General features: G+C 42.8%; 3 protein-coding genes and 3 non-coding genes across 12 annotated transcripts; 1 reads left to right on the forward strand and 5 right to left on the reverse strand.

The window, feature by feature from the left end:
• Nucleotides 1-230: 230 nt before the first annotated feature.
• Nucleotides 231-3,462, reverse strand: LOC139578388 (small ribosomal subunit protein uS17). The gene is made up of 5 exons (XM_071405899.1): nucleotides 3,192-3,462; nucleotides 2,191-2,331; nucleotides 1,243-1,318; nucleotides 842-971; nucleotides 231-445 (listed from the first exon to the last, which is right to left on the reverse strand). The coding sequence occupies exons 1-5, from the start codon at nucleotides 3,204-3,206 to the stop codon at nucleotides 322-324; spliced, it is 486 nt and encodes a 161-aa protein (XP_071262000.1). The 5' UTR covers nucleotides 3,207-3,462; the 3' UTR covers nucleotides 231-321.
• Nucleotides 583-666, reverse strand: LOC139540241 (small nucleolar RNA SNORD35). Its single transcript, XR_011668134.1, has one exon. It is a non-coding gene; the product is annotated as a small nucleolar RNA SNORD35 (small nucleolar RNA).
• On the reverse strand, nucleotides 1,967-2,048 carry LOC139540234 (small nucleolar RNA SNORD35). Its single transcript, XR_011668133.1, has one exon. It is a non-coding gene; the product is annotated as a small nucleolar RNA SNORD35 (small nucleolar RNA).
• LOC139540243 (small nucleolar RNA SNORD35) lies at nucleotides 2,429-2,512 on the reverse strand. Its single transcript, XR_011668135.1, has one exon. It is a non-coding gene; the product is annotated as a small nucleolar RNA SNORD35 (small nucleolar RNA).
• On the forward strand, nucleotides 3,462-7,890 carry LOC139578378 (apoptosis regulator BAX-like). Of its 2 annotated transcripts, XM_071405886.1 has the most exons (6): nucleotides 3,462-3,568; nucleotides 5,135-5,183; nucleotides 5,872-6,036; nucleotides 6,156-6,291; nucleotides 6,517-6,621; nucleotides 6,748-7,890. In XM_071405886.1, exons 1-6 carry the CDS (start codon nucleotides 3,538-3,540, stop codon nucleotides 6,844-6,846), a joined length of 585 nt encoding a protein of 194 aa, XP_071261987.1. In that variant the 5' UTR covers nucleotides 3,462-3,537; the 3' UTR covers nucleotides 6,847-7,890. The 2 variants fall into 2 exon arrangements, with proteins under 2 accessions (XP_071261987.1, XP_071261978.1); XM_071405877.1 differs by lacking the exon at nucleotides 3,462-3,568 and having other exon boundaries at nucleotides 4,912-5,183.
• On the reverse strand, nucleotides 6,721-25,149 carry LOC139578353 (mitogen-activated protein kinase kinase kinase 14-like). Of its 6 annotated transcripts, XR_011675537.1 has the most exons (17): nucleotides 17,216-17,453; nucleotides 15,521-15,788; nucleotides 15,348-15,423; nucleotides 14,930-15,173; nucleotides 14,183-14,563; nucleotides 13,939-14,073; nucleotides 13,711-13,840; nucleotides 12,396-12,524; nucleotides 11,340-11,447; nucleotides 11,062-11,222; nucleotides 10,752-10,902; nucleotides 10,249-10,581; nucleotides 9,991-10,103; nucleotides 9,693-9,834; nucleotides 9,412-9,512; nucleotides 9,015-9,244; nucleotides 6,721-6,859 (listed from the first exon to the last, which is right to left on the reverse strand). XR_011675537.1 is itself a non-coding variant. In XM_071405851.1 (16 exons), the coding sequence occupies exons 2-16, from the start codon at nucleotides 15,777-15,779 to the stop codon at nucleotides 9,080-9,082; spliced, it is 2,628 nt and encodes an 875-aa protein (XP_071261952.1). In that variant the 5' UTR covers nucleotides 15,780-15,785; nucleotides 25,026-25,149; the 3' UTR covers nucleotides 8,066-9,079. The 6 variants fall into 6 exon arrangements, 5 of the variants coding, with proteins under 5 accessions (XP_071261952.1, XP_071261935.1, XP_071261965.1 ...); XM_071405851.1 differs by lacking the exons at nucleotides 6,721-6,859; nucleotides 17,216-17,453 and adding an exon at nucleotides 25,026-25,149 and having other exon boundaries at nucleotides 8,066-9,244; nucleotides 15,521-15,785; XM_071405834.1 differs by lacking the exons at nucleotides 6,721-6,859; nucleotides 17,216-17,453 and adding an exon at nucleotides 25,026-25,139 and having other exon boundaries at nucleotides 8,066-9,244.
• Between the last annotated feature and the right edge of the window lie 552 nt (nucleotides 25,150-25,701).

Consider the following 25,701-nt stretch of genomic DNA (forward strand, 5'->3'; position numbering starts at 1 on the left):
TAATTATAAACTGGATGGGTCCAGTCCTGAATGCTGATTGCCTGAAAGCTGTGGTATATGGGAGTCAGTTGATGGATGGACAACGGAGAGAATTGTCCGGCAGAACACACAATAAGTCAGCCTCAGATATTATGCAAAACAAAGCACTCCTTTTCAGTTAATTGGCAAAGGTTCCCCATTGAATTGTACAAATCTAATTATTTAACAAAAGACAGGCCAGAAGACCAAGAAACAGAACATTTTCTTTATTTCAGATACTTCAGAGCAGGTCAGCCTAGAAAGCCTTCCTGTCAATTGGTCTCATCTCCTGCACATCCTAGATTAGAACTTCTGGAACTGCTTCTTGGCTCCAGCGGCCTTTGTGACCTTGAGGACGTTGAACCTCACTGTCTTGCTGAGGGGTCGGCACTCTCCGACGGTAACAATGTCTCCGACGGAGACGTCTCTGCAGGGAAAAGGAGGGAATTATTGGAGCATAATCCTAAAGCGACCATGGCACTACTTTTCTAGGAATAACATCAAGATAATGCAAGGGAAATTGAGAAACATGGAAACCACTGCCATCTCATGTGATAGGTAGGCCAAACTGCATCAGTATCGCCATTAGGCAGTGTCGTCAGAGCCACATGGGCTTGGAAGACCATCGTGAGAAAAACATCATTTGCAGCCAACATCAAATCTGATTTAATAGAACTTCAACTGTAGTGCAACAGTGAAATCCAGCCATCCTTGCAGTAGGAAAGGCACTAGCTAGGCACGATCAGCCAATTATTGGATACAGCCCGGCAAGAAAAAAAACATGCAAAGAGAGGTTGAAAAGACTCGACAGAGATCCTCTTACCTGAAGGCAGGTGAGAGATGGACAGACATGTTCTTGTGCCTCTTCTCAAAGCGGTTGTATTTGCGGATGTAATGCAGGTAGTCACGTCTGATGACGATGGTCCTCTGCATCTTCATCTTGGTCACCACGCCTGAAAAGGCAGAATCAGGTCAATCTTAGAATACATCTAAGCACTGATCTAGGGATAGGAGTAGACCGTTGAATAGGGTGAGCAGGGTCTTAGGGTCATTGCATCAGTAATGCCATAAGGCGTTGTCATAACAAGAAAGGCATGGAAGACCAAGTGAGCAAATACAATTTGTAGTTCAGTGAGAAAATGGTCATAAAGGGCTCAATGCCAAAGATGACTGTTTTACATCCAAACCAAAAACAATGAACAGCAAGGAAATGTAAAGACTAACCGGAGAGGATACGACCGCGGATGGAGACATTCCCAGTGAAGGGGCATTTCTTGTCAATGTAAGTACCATCGATAGCCTGTTGGGGGGAAAAATGTTAGCTTCTCTGCAACTCCTTCCAAAACTCTCAAACCAGTGTAAAAAATAAACTATGTTGAACAAAAATAAAACAAACATACAATAATTAACCGAGTAACTGTTCATAATGAAATCAGTAATTTGAATTAATTGGGGCCTAATCTTTGGATTTCACATGAATGGGCAGGGGAGCGGCCATGGGCTGGCGTAGGCCCACCCACTGGGCTTTAGACAGAAATACTCCTTTCATGAGTTGTCGTCAATTTTAGGGAAAAAGCTCTGGGGAACATTCCTGCAGTCAGCATGCCAATTGCACACTCCCTCAACTTGAGACATTTGTGGCATTGCCTTGTGTGACAAAATTGCACATTTTAGAGGGTCCTCTTATTGTGCCCAGCACATGGTGCTCCTGTGTAATGATCATAGTCTTTGATCAGCTTCTTGATATGCCACAGATGGATGGATCATATTGGCAAAGGAGATATCTTCACTAACAGGGATGCAAACAAATTTGTGCACAACATTTTAGAAAAAATATATTTTTGTGCATGCGGAACATTTCTGGGGATCTTTTATTTCCACTCATGAAACACGGGAGCAAAACATTACATGTATTTTTTTATTCAGTATCGATGGCCAAAGCCCTCCTATAACTGCATCAGTGTTGCCATTTGGCAGTGTCGTCAGAGCCTCAGGCTTGGAAGACCATCGTGAGAAAAACATCATTTGCAGCTTTAAAGAGCGGTTAACCATACAAGCTAATTGACACTACAGACAAGGCTGTATTCAAAAAACAATTAAACAAATGTATTATACTGCCCATAAGGAGCACAACTGTAGTTTTAGGATAGTTTAGGTCGTTGGGTACGTCACCTCTCTTGGGGTTTTGAAGCCTAGACCAACGCTCTTGTGGTAGCGTGGGAGCTTCTCCTTGGCCTCCTTGCCACCTTCACCAACCAGAACACGCTTCTTGTTCTGGAAGATGGTTGGCTGCTTCTGATAAGCCCTCTCGGTCTGTGGGGAAAGACATAACACCAAGTAAAAAAAGTAAAAAATCTTTGCGGACTAACCCGTTGCTCCATCATGGATCTGAAAAGACCCATCTTCAAGCTACACTGCATCAGTATCGCCATTAGGCAGTGTCGTCAGAGCCTCACAGGCTAGGTAGACCATCGTGAGAAAAACATCATTTGCAGGTAAAAATAGACATGCCTACTGTGCATTAATGTTTACAAAATATTCTAAGTTAATTTAACAGAGAAGCAGTAGATCAGAAAGGGTGCACCAGCAAGATTAACAATCTATGAAGCTGGCCATTATGAAAGTTCTGAAAAGTTTGAGCTGGCTGCACTCAAAAGTACTAGGAAATGAGCTAGGTAGCTAAAACAATAGCCATAACATTTGGAATATACAAGTTGAGAAAGTAGACAGCTGAGTTTAGCCAACGAAAGGGTGATCTGGCTAGCAAGCCAGCCAAATTAGCGTAAAAACTAACCTAACGGCTATAACTTTTTCAGTACGTTAAGACTTAGCTTCTCGCGCATACATTATCTAGCAATGACATGTTTTAGCTATCAACTCTGCCATAAATCAGTAAACTTCGATTATCAACTACAGATTAAGCATACGCACAATGTTGTAAAGGCCTAGTTAGCAAACGGCCTAGCTGGATCTCCGACAATGCGCTCCACAGCACAGGGCCTCGGAACGCGATAGTCGAAACAACAACTGCGGGACCAAACTACAGTGAGATACTTCAATCGCATGCTCTTCGCTTAACAAAAGCTATTTATTGTACGCTACGATGCCATGCTAGTTATTTTCCTGTCAAAAAGAAGCCCATTAATTTCGCCACGCTGTTTTGCAGAACGTACTTGTGCATCCGCCATCTTTGCCAGCCGAGTCGTAAAGAGAACTAAGCATGCGCGCGACGGACAGAAGCCAGAGAGGTCAGGATATGACGTTTAAGAAAGGGCAAGGCAGAAACGGAACCTTGGATTACATTTTTCAAAATATTTGTATTCATTGCTGATTAAACTTGATATACTCTTAGTATTTTGTAAATTGACTACTCATAAATGTTATCGGCCCTCTGCGTAGTGCTCTTACAAGCTGGCATTCATGAACGAGCAACACGAAGCCACTCCTCTGTTACTGTAAACATATGTCACATGACTGCAGGCGGAAGCATACTCAAAGTAATCTTAGTAACGTTATAAGATGGCTACGCCGTCGGGAGGAGGCGATCCAGGTAAGTGACATAACTATGATAAACACAATCGATACTGAACCGTGGCACTGATATCGTAATTATCGTGAGCCGGAACTTAAAGTATTTGTCACCGTTTAGTTGACTTATTTTAGTTAACTTGTTAAAGAATTGAGGTTTGTTGCCGGTTGGACCCAGCCGCGTCGAGTTAGCCAGCGGGTTAACTAGCTAACATAACATAACACCCAGCCATCCCATCTCTGGAACATGCCCATACACATAACTAGGTAAGCTAGCTAGCTATCTATCAATCTCAGAAAGCTACATTATAGTTAACTTGTTTTCTTTTCTCATCAAGCTAGCTTGTAAGCCTGTAACGTTATGTGATAGTCTGTAATAAACCGTTAATTGCTATATACATATACACCCCAAACATTCTGTTTTGTATTGGATATTCGGTTTTCACTCGTCAATAGCTATTGAACCAAGCATGCCATGGCATGGAGTATTGTGACCGTATATTCTGAATCAGGGGAGGATGGAGAACAATCGACACCTTTTGTGTGTTAATCTTAGATCTTTTTGAAGATTGACATCTGATAAGAAAATGAGAAATTCACACAAACAAAGCTATGGATTGTTCTCCATCCTTCCCTGATTTAGAATATATTTTCATTGTCATGGCATGCTTGGTTCAGTAGCTATTGGCGAGAGAAGCGAATATCCTATATAAAACAACCTTTACCTTGGTATTGAACCATATACCTACCGGCTCTCTAAAAAGTCGGTTTAACAATACTTTCCTGGGGATATTTTGTCTCAATGAAGATGAAGGACAAACCACACAGACAATCGGTATAGTAAGTTTAAATGTAATTTTATTCAACATTCTGGCAAGGAACATTTACAAGATTTTGCAGGCATTTGTTTCAAGCTGTTTATACCCATTAATTGTGTATTACAGACTGATTCGTCAGACTAGTATGTGGGTGCTAGCTAGCTGTGTTTAATAAGTCTATTGTGACTTACAATTAGTGCATTTATCTTAAGATGGCTAGGTGGGACAACCACATATGGGGCGACGGGGTAGCCTTGTAGTTAGAGCATTGGACTAGTAACCGAAAGGTTGCAAGATCGAATCCCCGAGCTGACAAATCTATCGTTCTGCCCCTGAACAAGGCAGTTAACCCACTGTTCCTAGGCCGTCATTGAAAATAAGAATTTGCTAAATAAAGGTAAAATAAACGTAATTGGCAACTAACCTACCTGTAGTACATCTTGGGCCAGCCCAACTGTTACTAATGTCAGCTGAGAAGTCTACTTCTGAAAATGAGCCAGCTGGTGTTTTAACTTTCACATTAATTCATGTCACACTGAACTGGTCATGAGACCTGCATACTTCCGTACCTACTTGTTCAAAAATATCTTTGTGTGGCACATTTCAATCATGTTTAGCCCATTACATAATATATTTATGACGCTACCTACGTGACTCAGTCAGGAGGACTTCAGGAGTTCAGTGTTAGCCAGACATGGGCATTGTCTTAAATTGCCAATACCTGCCGTTGGTTTATGTTCTGGTAGTACTCTCACTCTTTGTGTTCTCAGGTAATGGAACTGATCAGGTACTAGAACTGGGGAAAAGATTACTGACAGAGTGAGTATACCTTCTTGTTTACTCCTGAATTTGATCTTTATTCTTTATTCACATTTGTCTGATTTAATCAGGCTGTAATACATAATTTAATTGGTACATATAGCCTGAAACATTGGAGTCCAAATCATAAATGTTCCTTACAAGCCAGAATGTTGAATAACATTACATTTGAACTTACACTACAGGTTGTCTGTGCGGTTTGTCCTTCAGCCACTCGAAATTTGAGACAAAATATCCACAGGGAAGTAATGTTTACCAGACTTTGTACTGAGTCGGTAGGTATATGGTTCTGTTGGCTTGTATTTTTGGTGTGTATTTTCAATCTTCTGACGAATGCGACGTAAACACATGCACAATATGTAAACAATAGCCAAGCGTCAGCAAACCACAGATCAGACGTTGCTCGCATTCATCTGACCTACCAGTTCTCTAAAAAGCCTGGTAAACAATAGTTTCCTGTGGACATTTTGTCTCAAATTTCGAGCGTCTGAAGGACAAACTGCACAGACAACCAGTAGAGTAAGTTCAAATTAAATTTTTATTCAACATTCTGGCTGAACATTTTATAAGATTTTGCACTCCAATATTTCAGGCTGTGTATACCAATTAATTGTTTGTTACACCCTGATTAATCAGACAAGGATCACATATACTAGCTAGTTGTTTACCCGTGACCCTCTCTTTGCAGTTTCATCTACGAGCGGGTTCGTCGCCATGCTGACAGCAGTACTCAGTTGTCAGTGTCACGGACCCAGTTGGGCGGGAGTGCGCTGTGTGACCACAACGAAAAGAAACTGGCCCAGTGCCTGCAGCAGATTGGAGATGAGCTGGATGGCAATACACAACTCCAAAGGTATCTTAAACAAAGGACTTAGAAAGGGACTACAGCTCTTTGCTTGAATTGATATTCACTTTGAATTGACCTCTGGAGTTTGTGCAATACTCAAGAGTATCTCGTGTTTTCCCCTTCAGTATGATAAATGATACTGCACTCCAGCCCAGCCAGGAGGTTTTTATGAGTGTGGCCTGTGAGATCTTCTCTGATGGAAAGTTCAACTGGGGCAGGGTGGTGGCACTCTTCTACTTTGCCTGTCGGCTGGTCATCAAGGTGAGGGTTGTCAGTGGTTGTGTTTTATTTAGCTCTCCTTTCTCTCTCAATCAATCTCGTACTCTCTTGTCCTCCGTTAGACAAAGGAAACGGGGCTCATCTCAGTCGGAATAGATTCACTGTTTTGAAAACCGCAACGCTTGGAATGGAACTGCATTTTATACGTTTTGGGATGAGTTGGCTTCTTCATTGTCTAATAAGACAGCATCGTCTTTCTCTCCTCAGGCTCTGTTGACCAAGGTCCCCGACATCATCAGAACCATTATCAGCTGGGCCACAGACTACCTGCGAGATCATGTGATCAACTGGATTAGGGAGCAGGGTGGCTGGGTAAGGAATCAGTAGATGCGCTTTCCCCAAATTGACTTACAGGTTTCATACATGTTTTTTTAATAAATGTATTTTTGAAATTGTAGTTGTGATGGTTGAAGACAATGGTCTCTTCCTAATTCTTAGGAGGGAATCCGTTCCTACTTTGGCACTCCCACCTGGCAGACCGTGGGGGTGTTCCTCGTTGGAGTTCTTACCACTGTGCTGGTCATCCGCAGGATGTGAGGGGCAGGAGAGCCTGAGAGAGGAAAGGACAAAGAGGGAGGGACATAAGACTGGGAGGAGAACTGGGTAGTAGAGACAGAACTGATGTGAGGGTAAATGGGAACTGTTTCTGGGGAAGGAAAAGGTGAGGAAAAATAGAGTTGGGAATGGAAAAATGGCAACGTTTGGACCTGATCAACCACTCCTCTTTCCTGCCCTCCATCCATGGCAAAGGATCGAGTCAGATTCAAAGTTCTTCTTGCCTCTGTTCCCTACACCGCTGAAAATGTGAGCGGCTCTTGACCGCACATACAGGAGAGAAGGATGGAAAGAGATCTATAGACTCGGCCAGGGCACATCTTTTAATTAATTTATTTTTTTATTTCTTACAAACAAGTCGCTGCATGACATTTTGTTGCTTAAGTCTTATGACATGAACTGATGACATTAAATCATTTCCCCCCCTCAGGTTAGCCATGAGAATCTCCTATGCTTTCCTGCTGTGCTTTTATTTCTGTTGCACTTCTCCCATTGAGTCTCTCCTTTTTCCTATCTGATCATTCTCTCCAGCCGTCTTCATGGTATCTCTTTGCTAGAGTATGCATTTTGGGGTGTGTGTCTGTGAGCATCTACGTGTGATCATAGGATCAACAGATGTTCCAGGTACGTGTGTGTGTGCGCAATTCTACTGCGCACACACACACAGCACTGTCCTTCTCTCAGACATTTACCTCTCTCTCAGCATAGTGTTCAAAGTACTGTATTCTATGGTGGGCTATTTAAAAGTAGACTATACCATAATCCTTCACAATCAAATGCTCTTTTTATACACCTTGTTAATGTGTTAACAAATAAGGGAACTTTTTCTTATTTCTTTTAAGTTGTCAGTGCCTTTGTCCTTTTTTCATTTGTACAATAAATTGTTTTGATATAGTTCAATTTTTTTTACTTTTTCTATATATCTTTTGTAAAACTCTTGTCCCTTGAAACAATCTTTTTGCAGTGACAGTTTGTTTTTGTATGTTGTAATATGAACATAAAATAAAAACATTTTATGGATTGCGATCCTTATTAAACTGTGACATATTTGGGGAAAGATTGTGGGGTGTGAATGAGATGAATTTAAAACTATTGCCTGCTTATACACAAGTTCTCAACTGGAAGCATATCCAAAGAGTGTCTAGTAGTAATGCAGTAGTTGGATTGAATCTTTCCTATTGATCAACAAATGGATATGAAATTCTCCAGAGTAGAGCTTTTATTTCATGACACGATTCCATGTTACTGTAAGGTACACAGGGTTGAGATGTTAACATCCTATTGGCTCAGTGCTGTTGTTGGGTGTGCTCTAGCTAAGTACAGAAAAGGTCTGTCATTTTTGGACAGCTGTATAGAATTATGCTAGGTCTACAGCACTGTTGGACTTTCCATACCTTACTTTGAGAAAAGGCAGTTGTAGCTTATTCACATTAACCATTGTCTCTAAAGAGAACACAAACACCACATGTGTGTGCTCCTGTAATTTACAGAGATATCCATTTATAAGAAACCCATGACATTTGTCCCTTTATACCTCTACGGGATTGGTGTCCCTATACTGGGACGATTGTTGCTAACGTGTGCTAATGTGACTAGAATTACGTAAGTAAAATTTCCAGGACATACACATGTCTTATATGTGCAGAAAGCTTAAATTCTTGTTAATCTAACTGCACTGTCCAATTTACAGTAGCTATTACAGTGAAAAATATATAATTTATTGTTTGAGTGCACAACAAAAAAATGATCACGGCACTTGGTTTGATACATTCACCTCTGAAGGTAAATAATGTACTTACATTCAGTAATATTGCTCTGATTTGTCATCCTGAGGGTCCCAGAGATAAAATGTAGCATAGTTTTGTTTGATAAAATCTATTTTTATATTCAAATGTAGGAATTGGGTTCTAAAGGTTGAATCCCTGCCGTTAATATTCTCCTACATTAATTTGACATTTCCACAAACTTCAAAGTGTTTCCTTTCAAATGGTGTCAAGAATATGCATATCTTTGCTTCAGGTCCTGAGCAACAGGCAGTTAGATTTGGGTTGTCATTTTAGGCAAAAATTGAAAAAAAGGGTACGATCCTAAAGAGGATTATGCATAACACACAGTTTGATAAAAAGCAGGATAGACTGAGACAGGCATACAGGAGTGAGTCTACAGTCCTGATGCTTGATGAGACTGCTACTGATAAATGGGGGGAGTTGATGGCTCAGCCACGAGTCTCCAGCACCCCCTCCTTGACCCTCCATCTCCAGGCCTGGCTGTAGTCAGGAGCAGGGACACAGTGGAGCAGGAGGCCAGAGTCCTGCACCTCCTCATCATGGGCCACTGGCTCCCGCTCCTGAGTCTCCATGGTGAACACCCTCTCAGAAATCTAGGGGGGAGAGAGAGACACACAGGTGTAAGAGTTATTGTGGTGTAATGAAGGACTCTGTGTAGTCGCCTGTGAAAAGGACAAGAGCATCAAAATGAAAATATGATTGTGCATGACTTGTTGTCAGGGGAGGCATATTGAAAAGTCAACCATTAGTCCTCACTCACCTGGTCGCTGATCCCCGTGGCAATGTGGCCCACCTTCACCCTGCGTTTCTCTCGGATCCGGATGCTTTGCCCATTTACGTCCGTGATGCAGACGTCCACTCCTGAGCCAATCACAGTGCAGAGAAACAGCCAACATGAGTGCACTGCACATGCTTTCTTAGCATGAATTATATCTCTATGGGAATGAGGTCCTATCCAGTGGGAAACAATATGACATGATCCTCTTATCTAAACATCCTGAGCTGTAGCACCTTCCAGGGTCAGATAACGATGTCACTCACCCTCAAAGCATCGGGGTGGAGACAGGTGGCTTTGGTGAACCAGCCAGTCCATACTGAGAATCTGTCCGTCAGGTTGGCTGTTGTAGGAGAACACGCCAGAGCTGAGGTCATCACCTGGGCTGATGGACCAACGGCCAGAGTCCTGTAGTCAGGGAGGAGGGAGACGGAAAATAAAGGGAGAGCCGTGAATGGGTTGACCGAGAGATCCAGATACCAACCCACAGAAACACATTACACACCCTACAGCTGTTCACATTATCTAACATGTCAGGTATGGCAGGCTTGTATGATGGGTTACCTTTCTGTCCCATAAGTCCCTGTTGGAGTAACAGTCACTGCTGCTCAGGCAGGACAGTAGCTGCTCCTGGGTTTCTGCTGAGTGCAGCTGAGACAGACTGGTCAGGTAGAACTCTGCAGACAAGCAGAAGAGGAGCGGTAAGAACAGAGGAGTTGACTTGAGTTGATATAGACACACACAGATATACATCAAGTAAAATGAACTAAGATACACAGACTGACAGACAGCAAACACGCAGAATGTTGCACCAACCCTTACCTCTCTCCAGTTTGCGCAGTTCAAGCTCAGACACGTTGGAGGTGACATCGGCCATCTTGGGATTTTGCCATTCATGGAGTTGTGACAGTAGAGAGCGAGGTGAGTCTGGAGGTGAGGTTGTCTCCTCTGTGTCTGCCTCACTGCCTTCCTCCTCCTCATCATTGTTCAGCTCCCTGCTCCCTGGGTTCATGGATTCCAGCAATAGCTTATGGTTCTCCTCAGAGCAGGTGTCTCTGCTGAAGGGAGGCCAGGGCTGGCTAGACTGGCCGGGGCTGTCATCTATCTGTAGGTGCTCCTTATAGGACCCTCTGATGGGGCTGCTGAGTCCTCCCACTAAAGACACACAGTATGGTTGTTAGTCAGTTATAACAAAGTTATAACATCTAAGGACTGATCTAAAAGCAGTAGGTTTGTTAGCCAGTATTCACATGAACATGGTTAACAGCCACAGTTTTTAACATCTAAGAATTGATCTAAGAACAGTGGCGGTGCTACACCCTCACCTTCTCTCAGAGCTCTGGCTGCTCTTCCCTTGAGCTCCGAGGCAGAGGCCCTCTTGGTTGGCTCCTTCTGTAGTCCCACCTTTATGACATCAGCAGTAAAGGGACTGCAATCGGGCGGGATCTCCCTCAGAGGCGGTGGTTCATTGGCTATCTGTAACCATAGCCACATGAACAATCAATCCACGACATGAAGATTCAATCCAATCGGAGGCCTAATATTGGCTCCAATTTTTTTTTTTTTAAACATCAAAAGCTACATATGTGTCACATGTCAAGTAGGAAGACAGGTTGGTGTTGTGTTGAAGGATACCTTGAAGTACAGTGGGCGGGAGTAGTATCGTGTCCAGGGCTGGCAGCCATTGAGCATGTGCAGTAACATGCAGCAGCTGCTCCACACGTCTGCTTTGGCTCCGCGGGTTTCCCCTTTCACAATCTCCGGGGCCATGTGTGTCTCTGTCCCCTTCAGATCTGCTTCCACACACATACACAGAGTATACATTCAGACATGACAACCATGGTCAAGCACTTTATTGTTTTGGTGTATCCCTCTTTTTTGTCTAGTGGGGTCTTGAGTTCATATTTTGCTACCTCCTTGGGATGCACTTAGGCTCTGTCCACCAACGTCCATTCTCTCCGAGTGTCCAAAGTCACACAGAAAAGTGTCCCTCCCATCCTCTGACAGCAACACATTGTCCGCTGCAACACACGCACACACACACACACACACACACACACACACACACACACACACACACACACACACACACACACACACACACACACACACACACACACACACACACACACGCACACACAGGAAGGCATGTTAATCTATGGCTATATACTGGATTTGGTTATTGTTGTTCTATAATCCTGGGATGAGACAGCCATATTTAGCAGCACTGTAGCTATGCAGACGGGGCAAGGTTCTGGTAATCAGGGGGAAAAGAGAGTCAAATCCAAGTCATTTTGGCTATTAAGAAACAGCTGTTGGGGAAGGAATGAATCTGGGGCTTATAGCATAATAGACAGGCACCAGGTGACTTGGCAAAACCTCCCTGTTGTATCTGTGCCTGTGGTGTGGCATATCTGACACCAGGTGGCGTCTGAGCACTGAGCCATGTGGTTCCGACTGTCTATCCTTTGCTCTGTCGCTTTCTCTCTTCCTCTAGTTCTGTCTCTCCTTCTCTCTGTCTGGCGAGCGCATGCGCCCTCTAAAGAGCAGCGGTGAGTCACGCTGTGGGAAATTCCCGGCTTGGCGCGTTCTCAGTCTGTGGTGCTCTGGTTTCACAACACAGGTGCTGGAGATCAAGACACGATCTGCGACTCTTGTGTTCCACATAACTGCAAAAACAGCCGAGAAAGAACTTACTCTCACCAAGGCAAAATATGAAACAAATATGAATAACCTGAACGTCTGCTTCTCCATTTCTCTTTACATGTGTCAACTGTCAAGACACAAGTCTTTTAATTACTGTTTTAATAGCTGCCATAATCAAACACTGTAATCAAACACCGTAATCAAATCTATCACCAGAGTCAGTCTACGTGCCAAGACATTTAGTTACTGTGTGTTTTATGAACCTTCTGGTGTAATTTTGTTCATAAGTCAGCCATTTTTCATTATCTCATGTCTCGGCCTACCCTTTATGTCCAGATGCAGCACTCGTCTCTTCAGCAGGTGTTCCAGCGCCCCCAGAACCTGACAGTGGTAGTGTAGGGCCAGGTCCTCAGGTAGCCGACCCCTCTCTTTAATAAGCTGACCCACAGAGCCTAGAAGCAGATAATAGAGGAGGGCAGGAGGGGTCAGTGGGTGATGGAAAATCACCTCAAAATTATAGTGGTGATCTGAGGCATCCTTCGAGAAACTCCAACAGAGGTGTCTAGTAGTGATGCCCTGGTTGACTCATAAACCGGACGGGTTTAGGGTCATTAAATAAAAAAAGGGGTAATTTGTAAAAAAATTCAAATAAAAGGTTACGTCAATCCACGGAGGCAAAAAGGAGTTTATTCAACAAGAGAAAAGCTTTGAAATGTTGAATATAAAGAGAAAGGAGGGCCAGAAAAGTAATGTTGGGAAAATATTTGGTGAAATGGGAAATGTGTGATGATTGTGAGGCGCTATACAAATTCAACAGTCACAAGACGGGGACTTCAAATAGGGAAGTTCAAGGGAACTGTAGCCTACTGTTCAGATGGGTTAAATGGAAACTGAAATCTGGACACTGACTGTAGGTCTATAACCTCTCACATAGCCTTAATATTAACTCCTGCAAAATTAAGGATTTCTTGCAGTAACAAGTTTAACCAAATGTAGGCAAAATTCTGACTCAGGAATAGGAGTGGAGAAATGTGATTTCTTTCTATCAGCACCTTGAGAGAATGCAAATACTCAGTTAGTACCTCTACAGATGGTATCTATCTTTATCAGCATCATAAAAGCTGATAGAATTTCAACCACATAAAATATTCCCTCTTTAATTATTTTTTGGTCCCTAAACGTCTTTGCTCCATGAAAGAAGATGACAGAGAAAAACTTTACCGATGTCAACTAGATTAAAGCATTCATTCTATTGATTTATGACAATCTGGTGAGCAGGGGTTAATATAGTCTTTGAGGGCAACATAAAATGACAGAAGTAAAGCTGCATCTATTTAATTATAGACAAGTTGACTAACAAATAGTTATTATAAGCAGAAACATATTTAAAATCAGGAGAAAATCTCCACCCCCTGTCAAAAAATCATTCCACTGTCTTTGACTGTAGCCTACAGCATTTTTCAATGTTAGCGGGTTAGGGTCGGGCCTCAGATTGTCACTTTATCACATATAGTCTGGCGGTTGCGGATGGGTTATTAGCAATTGTGGGTGGATGCAGGTGAACAAAAAGCTTGCCCGCGCATAACTAGCGTCCAGGTCACTGCCTGAGATCGAGGTACAGTATAGTGTATAGCGCACCAGCTTTGAGGTCCATGAAGAGGACAACGTAGGGCCCCTCTCTGATCACTCCGAAGAGTTCCACCACGCGAGGAGACTTCAGGGCACTCCACGTACCCACTTCCTCACTACTAAAACTCTTCAGGAGAATCTGGGAGGAAGGAGAGGGAGGAGAGAGTTCAATAGTTATCAATAGTGAGAGATAACACACATATAATGTACACACAGAGAGTGTAAGTGCTGTTGTACCTTTTTGGCGCCAAATCTGAAGTGTGTTCTGTTGTCTTGCACACTGTGCACTTCCCCGTATGACCCTGTGTTGATAGACTTGCAGAGGCTGTAGTCCTTCCCCTCCCTGTACTCATAATTCACAGGCTGAATATTCTAAAAGGAAATAAGAGAGAACAATTGGCTGAGTGAATAAGAAGGAATCAGAAAAAGCCACAAATAAACAACCGCATTTATCGACAACTATTGCAGTCTGGAAAGTTACCTCATTGAAGATCAGGCCCTCGTTGGTGTCAGTCTCTGAGACTTCTCCCTCCTTCTCCCTGACATCCCTTTCCACGTCTTTGCAGAAGGGACCTGCGTAGCATCGGTCCTCCAGACTGACACTGCCCCTGAGCCCTGCTAGGGCCAACGAACAGTCTCCCACACTGCTGAGAGGAGAGTCCGAGTCACTCTCCTGCCCATAGGTGGAGAGGTTGCAGGAGGGGCTAAACACCTGGGGGCCCCAGCATGGGTGGGAATGGCTGGGGCCCCTGTTGCAGTCCTGGAGGGGGTAAGGGGGGCGTCTTGTGTCATGAGCCTCTAAACTCGGGATACTGCTACTGTAGGAAGTGCTGATGTTACTTAGGGGCTCTGAAGCGTCCTCCTAAAGGGGAGAAAGATAAACCAACCACCGGGTGATTAAAGGTGACTGTCTGCCAGGAAAGAACTTTCACCTCCAGGTGATAAAACTGACACTGACAACTATCTATGTGGGTGAGACTTCAAGACTATAGACACCTGAAAGGAAGCTTTGTCAGACAGTCAAGAGTTCTCAATCACTTCCTACCGGTTGGAAAGCTAATGTTTGTGCTAGGATGTTAGCTGATAGAAGCTCAAACACTATATGAGACCATCTACGGTTCATACTACAGACTATGAATCATAAGAAAGGCACTTCAAGTTCAACTAGAGTTCAACGTCATCCATTTTGTGTCTGACGGTAGGATGTTACAGGGAGTGCTCATCTTACCTGGGTCTGGATCAGTTGAGGAGAACTGCCAGTCTGGGTCTCCTGCTCAGGGACACCAGAAGGTACTCTACGTCTCTGTCTCTGCTTCCCTTGCTTCCCTGTCTCCCTCTGCTCCTCTTTCTTCTCCTTCCTCTTCTGTTTCTTCCTTGGCTTCTTCCTGGGTGAGCAGTGGGCCGGGGAGCCTGGTTTGTCCTGGTTGGAGGCTGCGGTGGAACACGCCACATTGTTGTGCTCTGATGAGTCCCTGTGGAAGACATAACAGCAATACCTGTGTAAATGCAGTACTATCACGAAAACCGAAACTGTAAGACATTAGTGGTTTTACTAATGCTTTGTAGCTAAAGAAAACCAAAGATTGAGATAGTTGGAAGGAGAGATAATGTTGGAGTGTGTTATGGAGGGATAAGTGATGTCATACCGGTTGATTAAGCAGTTGGGGGACCCGACATAGGAGCGTTCGGAGCAGGAAGGGCTGAACTGCTGGGAGGTTTCACCTGGGGAGGCACAGGTGTTAGCTTGGTGCCATTCTCTCTCTCTCTCTCTGTAAATAATTCTATCAAAACTAGTATCGCCCGTCCTTAGTATACTCACATTCAGCCTGGGCTATGAACGAGTTCTTTTGATAGTTCAGTGGACCTGCTTCACCCACTTGTTCTGCTGTGCCCTGTGTTAGGACTTGAATTAGTCTGGGTTTTAAACAAGCCATGAAGTCCCCTTCCCTCTCCTTCCCCTCCTCGTCACTCGTCCTGTCTTCTGGGCTGGGGCGGCTTGGGTAAGACCCCTTCAGCTCTATTTGGGGTGACCCTGAGAATGGTCTGGTCGAGTTAAAGATCCTTTGATTCACCGCCATTCTCACCTGCTGGAGAAGGAAACAGAAGATTATGTCAATTCAGAATAAAACATGGTTTTATCCTGTTTACTAACTTCGCTGTTGGTTGGACTATTCAAAACGGTCCGTCCTTGAACAGCTTAGTGTACAGCACTTAATTTGAAGCACATCTCCACAACAACCAACTTGCTGATCTAAGCGATCCTCACACCTGCAATTAGCAAAGAGAGGAGCAAAGCTTGTGATTGCAGGGACAGCGACTGGGTAATCAAAAACCCCAGTATAGCTTGTTAACTTCTGGAAAGAGCCTCCCTCATGTCAACTGAACTTCGCACCTGCTAAGAATGGAATAATGGCCGGCTTTGTGTGGCAGCGAAACAAGTCAATCTAGTAATTGTTTATCTCTGCCTTGTATTGTGCCTCATTCCAAAGCAAATATTTTTTGTACTTTTTAACTCTGCATTGTTGGGAATGGGCTCGTAAGTAAGTATTTCCCCGGTAAAGACCACACCTGTTGTATTCGGTGCATGTGACCAATAAAATTGTATTTTATTTTAAACATATCACTTTCTCAACATGGAGGAAGTGTATATGCTTGACACAGAAACTTGATCGCAACTCCTTCTCTGCTGAAACTTCACGTTTTGCAGTGAGCGAATGAAACAGGAAACTCGATCACGGCCTTGTTTTGACAGTTACAACTGTGTAGTTAACACCAGGAAGTAGTTGTGTTATAGAGACTGCTACATGGCATGCTCAAGGAACAGAACTGCCTCAGTTCCACAGAATATAATGTGTGTGTGTGTGTCTCTGTGTGTGTGCATCAAGCACGGAGTATGTCTTTCAAATGAAAACCCCTCTGATCTGAGCATGTTTAATTCAGTAAAGAAAGGCCAGAGAGGCTTTGGAACTAGGCCCGCTTAGTGAGCACTGTAAGCGGAGAGCTGTAGAGCTCGGGTTGCTGCATGATGCATCAGTGTGCCAGCACTTCACAGGAGTTTATCTTTACCCCTCACGTTTGATCTTCCCTTAGACAGGTGCCCTGTTCCCTTTATGACACGCCAAGCTCAGGTTGACTGCCAGGGTAAATGCTATGTAAATGTTTATACCCGGATATGCAAATGGCATTAGAAATCTCTTAGAACCTGTATAGCATTCAAATAAAACACTCCACACACTGTTCAGTGAATTTTGTCAATTTTGTCAATCAATTCTGTCAATCTCTCATTCCCCTCCTCCACACACACTTTGTCTAACCCAGACTCTGATCAGGCACACTAGCTTTCTCATTCACTGATCATCACTTCCTGCTAAAGCAAGAGCTCCGCACACGTACCCCTCCTCCAAAACACAGCACCACACCCCAACTGAAATCAAGTGGGGCGGAAGTAAGAACAGGCCCTTTGACAAAGAACTGAACAGAAAAATAGACGCCGAGGAAGGAAACATAGACCTACCGACAGAGGCAGGTCCGAATTGCAGGTCTGCAGTCTCTTCTAGTTATCCGTTTTTCACTAAACTAAACTGAAGTCAAATATTCTGCTAGTAAATATCCCTATCCTTCCAAATGATAACTCACTCTCTGTAATATAGGTCTCTTTCGACTCTCTCTCTCTCTCTCTACCTCACTCTGTAATCTTGCTGTGCATCTCGGTTGCTTGGTGTCGCTTGATCCCACTGGCCCACTGCCAACCTGGGTAGGAGCTGTGATTGGTTGATGGTGATTTACGGGAAATCCATCTCACTTCCCCACATCCCCCCTCCCTCTTTTTCCTGCAGCAGCAGGGCTGTCTTGCTCTTTCTGTGCTTTCTCTTTCTCTCACTTATGCTCAGTGTCTTTCTGTCCCATTTTCACTCTCCCTAAATAATGGGAAAATTAGAGCACATTATTAAAAAGTGCACCCAACAGTGTCCAAATCTAACCTGTCTAACTCTTTAAATGTTCATTTGGGACCCAAAACAACAAACCCTGAAGATCTAACTCCCCAAAGCAAGGGGCCACATGTTAGTTATGTACTAGACTATGTTATACTCTTTGGCCGCACTTTAAGCCTCTCATTGTGCTGCGTTGGGGCTGCAGAAAGGGGTCAGGGTTCAGGGATATGCTCTTAAAACACACTCACGGTCTAATACCAAGCAAACGATGATGCATGAATAAGCCACTTGATCCCATCAGGCCAGAGTAGTCGCATCAATCATGTCCACAGGAACAGCCTGGTTCTGTTCTGCATATAGCCAAAGTTATGTGCTCCCATAAATCAATGATCAAATCCCCTCTGTCTGTATAATCTATAATCTATGATTTTTCGTTATGGGTGTTGAACTCCAGACCTTTAGCCCCTGCTGTTTTCCCTTCTTATTATAATAATTTTAATAAATAAAACAACATCAGATTGACCCGTGAGGAATACATGTGAGAATTGTGAGGTTTTAACTCATAGCAGGGAAAAGGTCGGTCACCTTTTTGAGTTTGGGAAGACCTCACTTCCTTTTTTGGTTTCCTCTTTTTTTGAGAGAGGAACAACACATTACTCAAAACAGAGACACTAAAGGGCAAGGAAACTCAGGGACCACATTTGGACATGTCAAACAGCCAACTCTTGTATCAAATCATAGCAGTGAGTGACAGCTTAAAGCAAGTAGCCTACAGTATATGAATGTATCATCACCCTTGACTCTTGCTTTATTTTACTTGTGATCGCTTAAACAGAGCGAATGTGATCATTTTCTATCCTGGGATTAGCCTACATCCTCTGGCCTTGATGGATCACTCACAAGTAATTTGCAGTCTCTTAAAAACCTCTTGAAGAGGTTAAACTATGAGAACTACAGGCTAATGAGTGGTTGTAGAGCTGCACTCCACAGCCCAGAAAACCACTCTGACCATAGGGACCAGTCATTGTGATATATAAAGTAAGTCCTCCCCTAGCTGTACTCAGCATTTGGTAAACTGTGCAGATTCCGTTTTTTGTTTCTCTATGTTGTGTTATTACAGCAATGTAACAACTTTGTTATAACAATGTAGGCCCCTGCCTAACTGTCAATGTGACAAAGTAACTGTGTTTGAGGACCTCTCGACTCCCTATCAAAAACACATGCATGAAAAACATGAGCATGATACTCAGTGAGCAGAGGGGTGGGGGACAGTTGGAATCTTGGTGGAGGAGTGAGAGAATGTGGGGGCAGAAAGGACAAGAACGGGAGGAGGGGTGGAAAGGGGATCCAAAAATGGCAGCTAGATTCTGGGGGAGTGAATGTAGACTCTAGAGGATACAACAAAGAAAGGAACAAATAGAGGAACGGCTGCAGATGGAACTGCTGAAAAGATTCAGGATGGATACACACAGACACACAATGACCACTGACTCATATACGCCCACTCAGATTAGCAGAATACCAGAGGCTTGAGTAAGGACAGCCGAGGGCTCCATCTCCTGCAGGACCTGGATAATTTAACACACCAGTACGCCTCCGCCATTCCTGGATACCTGCCAGTACTTCTGGGCCCCCCAGTACCTCACAGAGCACTGTTACGAGGCATTCATTCAGTGACTAGCAAGCAACTCATGGGAATCCAAAATGAATGTCTCAATGAGTGAATAACGCAGGGTATCAGAGGGGGTGAAGGCCTCTGTGCATAGCAACACATCCTTCACACACAAGAAAGACAACACCTATTTACTCTGGTGCTAAAAATGCATCATAGACATAGAGAAGGACATTGCTTCTCTTTGTCATTTCATCAGGTTCGCGTCTGGTCCCTGAGTGGAAGACTTTAGCCCAGTCGTGTAGTGGGGGCTATATGCTGTATACCCACTATTCTTTTCAGTGGGCATTGCGTATACTCACTTTTTAATCGTCACTGATGCTGCTCTCTGTTTTGTTCTACGACCCCCACAAGTGTCACAGGACTAGTCTGAAGGAACCAGTTCAAAAAATGAATGGGTTAAATATGTGTTAAAAAATATTTAAAAATAAGAAATCTGAGCTTTCTTCTATTTCATAGATATAGGACAGACACTTCAAAACCTTATTCCTTAGGATACATTTTTTGACTGTCTGTTTTGCCATTTATGAACGTGTCATTGAATGCGTTTCTATGGGCAAATTCTATATTTTATCAAATACTTTGCAAATATATATTTGTTTATACCTAGAGGGTCGTTAAATCAAATAGCTAAATGATCCATGGTATGACCATCTTAATACAATTCCATATGTTAGGCAAGTATAACCCCCCCACCCCCATACTGACCTTGTGCCATCATACCGACTTTGTGCCATCCCGTAATACCAGCACTAAAACACACAAGGGGCCCTATTTCCAATCAGAAGGTTATCAATGCTAAGAAGTACATGTACAATCCCATAGCAAATGCTAGCTAAATGCTAACATGCAAACCTTTTACATAAACTATTTGGAGGACAGACATCCCAGGTCATACAGTTATACAAGTAACTCAAAAATGTTACTCACTGTTTGTTGCACACAACAACAACAAAAAATCTTAGACAGCAAGCCTCTAATCCAGGAGGGGATTCTCTTCTGTTACCAAGAGGAGCTTGATTGCAAAAAGCTAACCACTTAAACTTACTACGAGCTCTACGCAGACGTACGATTCGGAGTGTTGCAATATAATTTTTCGGCACAAAAGGAGCGTCTCTTTGTAATAGGCTCCGGCATTTTACTTACACGCTGTATCATTCCTTCCGCAGTGGGGGCAGTGTTGTCGCTTGGCTCCTTGATCTGATCTATAGGCTATATAGGCTACTCGAGTACTTGAACGGACGTCAAAGCGTGTTCTTTAACCAGGGATCACAGTTACATTTTGTCCCAATTGCTTTATTTATTTCATCTTGAAGACAACGTTCATTTGCTTTGACTCTAGTGTTCCATTTGTACATGTGCATTTGTGACTACCTCATGAAGCTGGTTGAGAGAATGCCAAGTGTGTGCAAAGCTGTCATCAAGGCAAAGGGTGGCTACTTTGAAGAATCTCAAATATATTTTGATTTGTTTAACCTTTTTTTGGTTACTACATGAGTCCATATGTGTTATTTCATAGTTTTAATGTCTTCACTATTATTCTACAATGTAGAAAATAAAGAAAAACTCTGGAATGAGTAGGTGTGTCAAAACTTTTGATTGGTACTGTATATGGGGCAATTTAGCATTTAGGATTTGTTATCTGTAATGGTTATGATAAATTATAGATACATATGCACATATTTCTTTCCAGCGCAGGCCTTATGTTAAAAAATGTCAGTACTCTAAAAAAAACGTGAATACATGTGAAAAATGTAAAATGCCCATTCTTGCATCAAAGTAACCTATTTTGCATTGATAACCAAATATAATCTCAGCGACTATTCAAACAGTTAAACCAAACAACAAGAATCCACCCAAAAAGTCTAAAAGCACGGTTTCGAAAAGGTTCCTCCAGTTTTGCTTCGATACTGCAGTTTAACTGATGCCTGGCCCAGAAAGAGAATTTCCATAGACGGCCACATAGAGAAGTCAGATTAGAAAATTCCTAATAAGACACGTCAGTCTTCAACTTTGTGCACAAATCATTCATTTAATTATTCAAATAATTGTAGTTGAGGCGGATTTTTTCCCCATCACGCACAGCCGAAGATATTAAAATGTTATATTCATCCAATGTCTGCCATGTTTTTGGATGACGTGATGACGTCGTGGCTGCTCCCTGTGCGTAGGAGATGTTGGCTGTATAAATCGGATGCAACCGAGGTATCCATGGTCCATGAATCGGCGTATGTGAACGTGAGTAGATCTACCTTGAAAACAACGGTTGGACATCTTGGATGCAGTCTCCAGTTCTTATTATATCTCAGTGGCTGCCAGCTAGCTACTACTACCAAGGAAAGTCACAAAATGAAAAAACGTTGCTATCACCCCCTTGTGAATGAGAGTGTGCCCGGAAAGGAAATCATATTACAAAAAGGTTTTCGCTACTCCAAAAATCCCACTACACCCACGTGCACGCACGAAGATCAATGGAGTGAAGCTTGATAAATAACTAGCTGCTATGTCAGTAAACCAAATGCACAACTTCAGAGCATTTAGCACATTTTAGACAGTTAACTTAATAGTTATATCTAGCTGCAAACATTTAGTTGTGAATTCAAACTGTAACTATGCTATTGTGTATGCTGCACAACAGTGAGTGACTCAAAAGACTTCGGTCTCTCGTCGTTGTGTGCATGTAATAACAACATGTGACAGGGGGCTACCAGTGAGCTTCATAATGTAAAATAATGTGAGAGGTGAAATGAAGAACGCGATCTGCTTTATTGCCTGGAGAATTGCACAAGTTGACTGCAGGTGTTTATAAAAGTAGAATCTGCGATATAACGTACTTAGATGCAGAAAGTAAACAGCATAAAGGCCTATATATTGCATACTGGAAGAGTGACAGCAGACCCTGTACAGACAACTGGTAGAGGGTTGATAGGCCAATTGGCTTATCAAATTCAGCAACTTGTCCAAAAATAGCCTACTAGACTAAATTAAACTGCTAGCATGAAAAACACAAGTTTTGAGGGAGCGTGCAATTCTGACTGCAGCACTGTCAACCAGAGCTGTTGCCAGATAATTGAATGTTAATTTCTCTACCATAAGCTGCCTCCAACATAATTTTAGAGAATTTGGCAGTATGTCCAACCGGCCTCATAACCACAGACCACGTGTATGGCGTCGTGTGGGCGAGTAGTTTGCTGATGTCAACGTTGTGAACAGATTGACAAATGGTGGCGGTGGGGTTATGTTATGGGCAGGCATAAACTACGAACAAAGAACACAATTGCATTTTATCTTTGGCAATTTGAATGCACAGAGATACCGTGACGAGGTCCCGAGGCCCATTGTCGTGCCATTCATTCGCCGCCATCACCTCATGTATCAGCATGATAATGCACAGCCCAATGTCACAAGGATCTGTACACAATTCCTGGAAGCTGAAAATGTCCCAATTCTTCCATGGCCTGCATACTCACCAGACATGTCACCCATTGAGCACGTTTGGGATGCTCTGGGTCGACGTGTACGACAGCGTGTTCCAGTTCCGGACAATATCCAGCAACTTCGCACAGCCATTGAAGAGGAGTGAGACAACATTCCACAGCCCACAATCAGCAGCCTGATCAACTCTATGTGAAGGAGATATGTCGTGCTGCATGAGGCAAATGGTGGGCACACCAGACACTGACTGGTTTTGTGTTCCAAACCCCTACTTGTGACCAACTGATGCATATCTGTATTCCCAGTCATGTGAAATCCATAGATTAGTGCCTAAGGAATTTATTTCAATTGACTATTTCCTCATATAAACTGTAACTCAGTAAAATCTTTGAAATTGTTGCATGTGGCGTTTATATTTTTGTTCAGTATACAATTCCGATGCTGTGTTTTAAAGTTGAAAAAAGTCAACAATCATGACTTCCCAACCGGTTTTCGAAACATATGTTGATATGTTAAAAATGTTAAATGTTAAAAATTGATGTAATAAATGTATCACTAGCCACTTTAAACAATGCCACTTCATATAATGTTTACATACCCTACATTAGTCATCTCATATGTATATACTGTACTCTATACCATCTACTGCATCTTGCCATCTTGATGTAATGTATCACTAGCCACTTTTATATGTTTACATATCCTACATTACTCATCTCATATGTATATAGTATATAAGGTAAGGTAAAAAAAAATATATGAATGAGTGTTGGTATAGAACGGCATAGGCAAGATGAACGGCATAGGCAAGATGATATACTGTACTCTATACCATCCACTGCATCTTGCCTATGCCGTTCTATACCATCACTCATTCTTTTTTTTATGTACATATTCTTATTCATTCCTTTACACTTACACTTACATTTGCCAGCAGCATACCACCCTGCATACCACTGCTGGCTTGCTTCTGAAGCTAAGCAGGGTTGGTCCTGGTCAGTCCCTGGATGGGAGACCAGATGCTGCTGGAAGTGGTGTTGGAGGGCCAGTAGGGGGTGCTCTTTCCTCTGGTCTAAACAAAGATCCCAATGCCCCAGGGCAGTGATTGGGGACACTGCTCTGTGTAGGGTGCCGTCTTTCGGATGGGACGTTAAACGGGTGGACTCTCTGGTCATTAAAGATCCCATGGCACTTATCGTAAGAGTAGGGGTGTTAACCCCGGTGTCCTGGCTAAATTCCCAATCTGGCCCTCAACCATCACGGTCACCTAATAATCCCCAGTTTACAATTGGCTCAATTGGCCCTCCTCTCCCCTGTAACTATTCCCCAGGTCGTTGCTGCAAATGAGAACGTGTTCTCAGTCAACTTACCTGGTAAAATAACGGATAAATAAATAAATAAAAAACACTTGTGTGTATAAGGTAATTGTTGTGAAATTGTTAGGTTAGATTACTGGTTGGATATTACTGCATTGTCGGAACTAGAAGCACAAGCATTTCGCTACACTTGCATTAACATCTGCTAACCCTGTGTATGTGTCAAATAAAATTTGATTTGATATGCCCCTTGTCTTTAATATCAGCGAGAAAGAATCCTTCAAATAAAACAGATACACTTACTGTAGAGTTTTGCACAGATCCACAAGCTGTGCAAGCCTCCAGTTGAGGAACTACACTTCCTCCCCAGTTACACTTACACACGTGTTCGGAGCGCATTAGATAGCTAATTAGCACAGGTGGCCACCTATGTCTTCCATAAACAAGCGATGTATATTGGAGATATATTTGGGCGTGTGGGAACACTAACCCAATAAAGGTGTGTAGTAATTTAAACTTTTGTTTTATGAAAACAAAAGGTTATTTCTCTCTGATCTGGAAGATACGTTCCTTATGTTTCAAAAAAACGTTCTGCAAGCGATACGTGTTCATGTTTGCAGCAAGCGTTGGCGACTTAACAAAGCACCCCGGTCAGAAGATATTATCGTCAACAGGCCGTCTACTGTACTGTGATATCTGGCAATATCTACTGTAATAGCCTATGTGGCAACTTCGTGCATAACATCTACATGGGTCATTTGTTATCTTAAATGTAACAACTAAGAAGTTATTAAGTAATTAACGTTAAGTCGTTTCATTTTTAAAAAATCATTATGCTATGGTCGAGAAAAATGTTGACGCGACTTCACCTCCTTTTCCTCCGCCATTTCAAATGTACTTCAACCCATTTACTAAGAAACGTATTAATCATATTCAATTCTGATATCTTTATAGTTCATATTGACTTACCTTAGTTCAGGTCTGTTGTTTTTACAATGATAAAAGGCGTCGGCTGTTTTCAGCATCTACACAGTTCGCTAAAAATGTTCAACGTTGAAAATTAGGATTGCGTCATCGGAGGGGGTGTAGATCTGAAAATCGAAAGTACATGATCGTTTCGAAGTTAGGTTTGAATGGAGGAAGTGTGTGGTTCTTGTGTACAATTACTTTAGTAAACATCAAGACTGCGTTTAAACAGGTAGCCCAATTCTGATATTTTTTTCCACTCATATGTATTTTCTCACCAATCACATCTTTTCTCATCAGATTTTTTTCAAATGCGATCCGATTGAAAAAATCAGATTTGGGCTGCCTGTCTAAACGCAGTCTAAATGTTTTCACAATGTAGGCACAACTTTTCTCAACTAAATTATATCGAACCTGGACGCTATGGATAGTGAGGATCCATAGCGACCACTAGCGGCTGCCAAGGCTAATCCAAGCGCTAGCGGAGGTTTCTCTGACATGACATGCTTGGTGGCACCCAAGTATGAGAAAGTGTGCATAAAGCGAAGGGCAAGCATGTAGGCCTACCAGTAGCGGTGAGTGGGTAAAATCACTGGGGAAGCCAAGCCAGGAAAAAATAGCCATATTACAACCTATGTGTTGTGATAATTGCGTTTGCTCTATAATATCCTGTTAGTTC

This window comes from Salvelinus alpinus, chromosome 1 (genome assembly GCF_045679555.1).
Source record: "Salvelinus alpinus chromosome 1, SLU_Salpinus.1, whole genome shotgun sequence".
In the NCBI taxonomy this organism is placed as follows: Eukaryota; Metazoa; Chordata; class Actinopteri; order Salmoniformes; family Salmonidae; genus Salvelinus; species Salvelinus alpinus.